This window comes from Mesoplodon mirus, assembly GCF_964341445.2.
Source record: "Mesoplodon mirus genome assembly, chromosome: 4".
NCBI classification, from domain to species: domain Eukaryota; kingdom Metazoa; phylum Chordata; class Mammalia; order Artiodactyla; family Ziphiidae; genus Mesoplodon; species Mesoplodon mirus.
This window is the reverse complement of record NC_138979.1, coordinates 18,208,497-18,215,981: the sequence shown is the minus strand read 5'-3', so window position 1 is coordinate 18,215,981 and position 7,485 is coordinate 18,208,497. Positions and strand designations below refer to the sequence as shown.

At 53.4% G+C, this 7,485-nt stretch overlaps 1 protein-coding gene across 18 annotated transcripts in view; it reads left to right on the top strand.

The window, feature by feature from the left end:
• Window positions 1-1,353: 1,353 nt before the first annotated feature.
• PARD3 (par-3 family cell polarity regulator) overlaps window positions 1,354-7,485 on the top strand; it is a 629,984-nt gene continuing 623,852 nt past the window's right edge. For 10 of the 18 annotated variants that reach the window (XM_082620041.1, XM_082620034.1, XM_082620050.1 and 7 more), the window contains exon 1: window positions 1,354-1,549. In XM_082620041.1, coding sequence (XP_082476167.1) covers window positions 1,430-1,549 — 120 coding nt within the window. In that variant the 5' untranslated portion in view covers window positions 1,354-1,429. The remainder of the gene's footprint in view (window positions 1,550-7,485) is intronic. The other 8 variants (XM_082620038.1, XM_082620037.1, XM_082620040.1 and 5 more) reach the window with 3 other exon arrangements.

The following is a 7,485-nucleotide window of genomic DNA, read 5'->3' as shown; positions in this document are numbered from 1 at the left end:
GGAAAAGATGAATCTGTCCTGTTTCCTTAGTTTAAAAAGGGAGGTGGACGGTCACCAGCTCTTGCGGCTCTACCTGCTGAAGTTCTCCTTGAGCCCACGGAGCTGTTGATTGCTTTCACACACCCTAGAAACGCTGGCAAAAATGAATCCACTATCGTTTGGGACGACGTTGGGCCGGCGACAACCCTCCGCTGACATTTGCCATTCTTTCAACACAATGACACATAGTTGTAAGGATCACCAAGGTTCCTGCCCTAACTGAGACAGAGGAGCGTCAGTTACTTTTCTTGACTCGGTCTCCGTTCCTCTAAACTGTCGCCTGTCCCCATGCAGGTAATTCCTTGCGGAGTTGCTTTCCTCTCCGCGGCTGAGGTGGCAGCGTTCAGCGCCGGCCTTCTCAGTGTATTGTTCATAACTTTGCGTTAAGATTGCTTGGGTTGCAGAATTTTCAGAAATAAAACGATGTGAGTTGCTGATGTTTGAGCTGCACTCGTTGAAGCGGGTGGGTCACCCGGGGTCACAGGAGCTTCAAGGTCAGTAGTGGCCTCGGGAGAAAGGCCTCCCCGCAGAGCAGCCCCCTCATTTCTGCTGGTAACGCGTAGGCTGGCCTCCGGGGGCGGGAGCGGAGGGAACCGGGCGGGAGCACCCAGCCCTCCGGGGCGCGAGAAGTCTGCCGCGGTTCCGCCCGAGCCCCTCCAGCCCGAGGAGGGGGGTTCACAGCGACAAAGGAAGGAGGGCTCCAGAGAGGTTGCGGGAGGTCGGGGGCTGCGGCGCCCTGGCTGGGGGTCGGAGGGCTGGCAGGGAGCGGGAGGAGGGAGACGTCCGCGCGCTCCGCCCCGCGCCCCGCGCCAGGTCGCCGCGTGTGCACGGTGTTGTGGGCCCGCCGCGCCCCTCCCCTCCCGTCCCCTCCCGTCCGCTCCCCTCCCCTCCCCTCAGCTCTCCTCCCCTCCCCTCTGCGTCCCTCCCCTCCTCTCTGCTCTCCTCCCCTCCCCTCCCCTCAGCTCTCCTCCCCTCCCCTCTGCGTCCCTGCCCTCCTCTCCCCTCCCCTCTGCGTCCCTGCCCTCCTCTCCCCTCCCCGCGCCTCCTCCCCGTCCCTCCCCTAGCCGCCGTCCCCTCCCCCGCGGCCCGGAGCGAGCGCCGCGCCAGCGCCACACTGCCCTGCTGCCGAGCGCGACGACACGCCGAACAGGTGGCCGGAGGCTGCGGCGCCGCGCGGGCACAGGCGGGCGAGCCCCGGGCCAGGCGAGGCGAGGCGAGGGCGGCGGGCCGGGCATGCGAGCCGAGCTGGTCCCCGGCCTCGGCCCCTAGCCTCGCGCCCGCGCCCGCGCCCCGCGCCCCGCGTACAGCCGCCCCGGCCCGGGGCGCTCCGGCCTCTCCGGCCGCGGTCACCGAGGGGCGCGGGCCGGCCCGCGGCGGCGGCGGCGGCGGCATGAAAGTGACCGTGTGCTTCGGGAGGACCCGGGTGGTCGTGCCGTGCGGGGACGGCCACATGAAAGTTTTCAGCCTCATCCAGCAAGCGGTGACCCGCTACCGGAAGGCCATCGCCAAGGTGAGGGGCCGGGGGCGCAGGCGGGGGCGGGCGGCCCGGGGGGCGGAGGAGGGGAGGAGGAGCGGGAGGAGGGAAGGCGCCGGGATCAATATGGCGCTTCCTGGAAGGGGAGGAGGAGGCGGAGGCGGGGAAAGGGAGCGCGCGGCGGCCGGCCCGGCCTGCGCCCCCCGCTCGGGCTGCGGGCCGCAAACTTCCGCGCGCCCGGCCCCGGGGCCCCGGCCCCTGCCTCTCCCTCGGGTCCCGGCCGCCAGCGCCCCGAGCCTCCCGGGAGCCGAGCCCGAGCCGCGCCGGGGCGCGCGGAGCCGGGCCGAGCGCCTGTTCCCGGCCGCGGGCTGCGGCCCCGGCTCCCCGCCCAGGCCCGCGGGCGGAGGCCGGGCGAGGGAACTTTCCTGGTGGAGCAGAGTTCGCTCCGCGCGCTGCGAGAGTGGCTGGCTCGCTTGTGCCTCTGGGCCCCCGCCGGGCAGTGGGAGCCCCTCGTGCGTGCCAGGCGGGGGTCCCGGGCGGATGGGGGCGCGGCGCGGGCACCGACCCGCTCCCACTGGCTCGCGATCGTCGCTGGAGCCCAGCACCTCGGTGACCGAGAGGCGCCGGAGCACGGCTCCTTGAAGGAGCACAGCCCCTAAATCCGTCACCGAATATCGAGTTTTCCTGCAGGCACGTCGCGTTGACCTGTCTGCCACGAGCTCCATGTGGAGCCGGGGCCGCGCGCGGCCGGGGCCTGGAGTTGAGTAGCTTTCCCTTTTTCCCCGTGGAGTGATAACATTGTCTCCACTTCACTGCATTCCTGTACAATGTGTCAGAAGTGAAAAGACATCTTGTTAAATTGTTTTATCGTCTGTGTCTGTTTGACAACAGCCCACGCCTCCCAAGTTTCTCCCCAGCACCTGAGGATATTTCCTTTGCGGCAGAGTAACGTTTGGTGGAAAGCATGTTCACTTTCAGAATTTCCTTTTTGTCCCCAATCTTGGAGTGGTTTGCGTCCTGGGGGTTTGGGGGGTCGCAGGTGAGAGGGACGGTGGCTTTGGCAAGCCTGATTGAGCGTAGACGGTGCTGGGGTGACATTCTCCAAAGTCTCAGAAATTAAGAGGGGAAAAATACTTTTTACACTGTTGTTTTTAGTATAGAGAAAAATAGCATAAATTTGGCCTTTTAAAGATAATCTTGGGAACGTTTAAGAACCTGACACAATGATGGAAGATGTTGACTTTACTTAACGGCTCTAAAATGTTCTTTACAGTTGGTTGAACTCATTGAAAATCAAATAAAATTAGTGGAAATGGGGCACCTGTTTATCTTGAACCACTGTCAAGGGGGAAAACCCCTCTAAACCCATGTTTAGCATTTTAAAGCACTGTTTATGAATGACAGTTTGTGATCTAAATGTTCTATATCAATAAGTCAGGTTGCATATGTACTCAGGAAACCAACAAAATAAATCGTGCAAGGAAAGAGAAATACAGTAATATATACTCTGCAGTGTGTCCAGGTTCCTGAGTAGGGAGTGGTGATCGACATTTCTTTGCTTACATGCTTAATTTAAAATTTACATGCTTAAAATTAGTCATTTACATGCTTAAACATTTACATGCTTAAAATTAGTCATATTTCATTATGCACATGATGCATGTTGGTCGAACAGCTTGTTTGGGAGATACAAATGTAGTTGTTTGAGTCATTTGTATGTTCCACAGAAATTCTTAAGCGTTTGCCATGTCCAAGGCATTGTTCTGGGTGCTGGACACCTGCGGGACCCACTGGCTGCTTGTGGAAATTGGACTGTGGGAGTTTAGGAAAGGGGCTCCACAGTCCTCCAAGTGAGGGCGTTTGGACTGGCGAGTCGTGGTGCAGTGGGAAGAAGACAGGCCTCTGGGGTGTCTTCTAGATGGAGTTGAGAGGTATCGCTGAGAGATCTGGACTTTGTTTTTAGGTATCAGTGGTGGTGGTTTCACAGTGACTGGGGAGCAGGAAAGGAAGCACAAGTTTTTGCAGGGTGCCTGGGAAGGCACCCCAAGAGGAGCACAACAGCTGAGTTGTGAAGGGTAGGCATGAGATTGATTACTTTTTCTGGTGGAGAAGGAAGGAAGGAAGGGTGATTCTCAGAGAGTGAGGGTATTGTTGGAGTTGGAGATAAATGACTCAGAGATGATTCAGGGGTTTCCAAAATTATTTAAGTTCTCTTTACGTGCAACTCACAGTTCAGCAGGTAAGTTTTAAAATGGGCTTTGTGGTATACAAAGTTCACTCATTGGATCACAAGACTGTTGACTCTCACCTCTGGCACGAGCTGGAGTTTATTCCAGGTCCATTTGTATTTTTTCCTCTTAAATGATTAGGTAATGGCTAAGATTAAACTTCAGTCACTCTTCCCATTTCTCCCACACTGTTTAAAATGATTATGAAGCAAACACTTATTAACACTTGTTTTAACTTTTATTCTCTTATCTCTTCCTTACCCCTTACTGTTGAATAGAACAAGATAAATTTTGTATGAAGAATTGGGTAACTGGGTAGCTGTAGAGTGGTGTTTGGTTGCTAGGTGACATGTGCCATGATGAACTCCCATCTGGTGGGGAAAAATGGGGGAAGATCATGTTTATGGCTTTGTATAAAAACCAGATAAGCTGGAAAAAAAAGAAAAGAAAAAAAAAGAAAAAGAAAAGAAAAAGGAAAGAGAAAGAAAGATGCCAAGCCACTAAGACTTTCTCTGCAGAGAGCATTTTGTGGTGTGATGGGGCTAATTTTTTGGCATTATACTTGAGCTGTTTTCAGGTTAAGCAAATCAGTTTTTCTGGGCAGTGGAGTGGCATGACTTAATATCAGAAATGTCCTCAATAAGCAGATATTTGAAGGCTTACACTTATTCATAGCATTTTTTTTCTCCAGTGAAAAAATAGTTTTCTGTTTATGATCACTGATGGGTGAAAATGCTTTGGCTGTTCTTCTCCATCCACCCATCCTCATCCAGACCTTCTCTAAGGAGGGTGCTCTGCTGGACACTGAGGACCATGTTACATGGACTTGCTGTGTATGTGACCCTTCTTCTCCTACCTGTGGCCTGACTCATCCATGATCCCCAATGGACACAGCGTGCAGAGCATCAACTGCCGGCACTCTGTAGTGTGGTGACTTGGCTTCTCAGGGCTTTGCCTGCTCCTTAATTCTGAGTGGATTGGGGCTGGCTCCGAGAGTTCCCATTTTTCCTGCTGTGCATCCCAGCTCTGGTTAGGAGAAAGATAGGAAAACCTCCATGCTTTTTTTTTTTTTTTTAATTGTTAATTTGTTGAAGGGCTACTGTATGCAAAATGTCATGCTCTATGAAGAAATGTAAGGCTAAATTCTTGCACTGCGGAAGAATGTAATCTGGGAGACGGTGAATATATTAAAGTATAAACAACAGTAGGCAGTAGCATTAATTAGCAACAGGGTGGTACATACAGACAGTAGTTGCTTCTGGATTTCAGAGACGGGAGTGGTCATTATGGCCTGGGGGGTTTGCCTTGGGCTTAGTATGTGGGAAGGCTGGCCTGGATTTAGGACGGTGCTTCCTAACTGGTTAGTGGGGTGACCTCCAGAAGCACCTGCCTGGCCCAGGTGTCCCAGTCTGTAGGGCTTCGGTAGGGTCCAGGCGTGTGAATCTGGAGAGTTGCTGCCATTCTGAGGGGTGGGAGAGAGGCGTTGCAGGTGAGCATCGGGGCTAGTTTGGCTCCTATGCTGCCTTCCTGTCAGATGGTGGGGCAGGACCAAGCTGAGGAGGACTGGCAACGCTGGGGCAAGACACTGTTACTTCCTGCAGTCTGATGGTCCGGGGAGGACTGGGGTGTTTGGGCAGGACAAGTGCTCCTCTGGGAGGAGGACCACCAGGGTTGCGTTCATCCACAGAAACACTGCTGATTGCTAAGTAGTGGAGGGAAGACGGGGTAAAGGCAGAAGTGAGGGTGGGGGGTGGCTGGAGCCTCTTAGCTCACTGCCACCCGCCTGCCACCCATAGCCCTCTTCTGGCAGGGGGAGCTTTGGATTGGGTTTGGAGACCTAGCTGTTTTCCCTGTTGAACCTTGGGCACGCCAACCCTACAGAGCCTCATTTCCTCCCCTCTAAAACGGGTTACTCCCTTGCAGGGTTCCCGTGAGTACTGAGGGGATGATGAATGGGAAGCTCCTCAGCACTGCCTCTGGATCCCTAATGGGTTTTACTGGATGGATGGTTTTACTACCTGCGAGGCTTTCCCAAGCAGTCTGCTCTTCCTGTTTGGGTTTTTCCTCTTTGCTTAAGAAGAAAGTGTGTAATTTAATTAAAAGAATAGGTAGAAATGGTAATATTTGCCTAAGCAGCATCACAATCAGAGGAGCAAATTTGTGTGTGTGTGTGGTGTGTGTATGAGGCAGGGAACGTAAAAGTTGTGGATATTGGCTTCACCCTAGGTGGCTTTCTGGACCTGTGGTTTTGGGGCCACTGCCTCTGTCCCTTGAGCATGGAAGAGTTATGTGAGAGTTATTTAATAGCAATTTGTTGTTATTAAAAAAAATAACAAATTTATGGGCAGTAACTTTTGAAAATGTGCTTTCCTTTTTGTGGGGGGAGGAGGACTGTTGATTACTAAAGTCGTGTAAATCTTGGTTTTTATGACAAATCTTGTGGTTGGTGTGAGATTTCTCATGAACAGATGGATGACTGCATGTTGTTACACATTCACGAGCTTATTGAAACTTTTAGGAAAATAGATTGTGGCAGAATTCGAATGACCATATTTTTGAATAGTGAAACAAAATACATCTTATTATTTCATTAACATCTTCCGCCTTCCCTTTCAGAAAGGAAAAAAATAAACAAACATGTCTGAAAGGCTGATCTTTCTAAAATGCAACTCTCCGTGTACTCTTCTGCTTAAGGGCCTCGACACCCGCTTTCCCCAGAGGCCAAGGTCTGCCGCCTCAGCAGGGCCTGCCCCTTGCAGGACCCCTCTTGCCTCCAGCCTCTCCCTCCCCAGACCCCCTACCCCACCCCTACCCACTTGGCCTTGCTTGCACTTTGCTGCCTTTGCTCTGGCATTTTCTGTTTCTCCCACCTGGACCATTTGCTCACTTCCTGTCTACTCATCTCTGGAGCCCCAGCTCAGTTCAAGCTGGCCCTGCATCCCAAGGCGGCCCGAGGTTCTCCCTGCTGGGCGCTTGTCTCCGGAGCTTCCCGCACCTGGAGGAACGTGCTTTGCTGTGGGTGCTTCCCTGTGTTTGTTTCGGAACAGAACTGTGCCCCTTCTCCTCCAGGTGAGGTGCTTGAAGGTGATGGTCCTACCTCGGTCTTACCTGTATGGCTAGTATCTGCCACGTAGTCATCTTACAAGTTGAGTAGATGGACGAAGTTGAGAACAAATACACGGCACGTATTCTCACACAAAAAGTGCACGTTTGCTTCGGAGACTGTGTAATTTTAAGGACTTTAAGGTTTGGTATGTTTGGCATAGTAGTACAAAGAGATTGTCATTGAAACTCAGATTTAGTGTGACTTTGGAGTATCTGAAAGTTATTCTTTTGTGTCGGCTGTTTTCAGGGAGTTTGGTCCCTTTTTCAAACTGAGCAGAGCGATCAGTCCTGGGGTTTGCATTGGGCCTGGGTCAAGGCAGGTGGCCAGGGCAGTGCGGGAATCTGGCCCTGAAACACACCTATGCTGCGTCTGGTGCCTCTAAAACTGTCAGCTGGGACCCATGGGTAAGTTCCAGGAGTAAACAGAAATGTTTAGGATCTGAGAGTCACAGGGAGAGTCTGGCGATGGGAGGTGCTTCTTGGTTCACGGTGAATGCTGGTGAACTGGGTGCGGAGGTGAGGTTCAAAGCCCCATTTGCACAGAATCCCCGCCCGTCCTTTGAGGTTTGTACCTCCCTGTAGAGCTGGATGCAGGTGGGTGATGGCAGACACTTGAAAGATGAACAGAGCCTTCTGCAT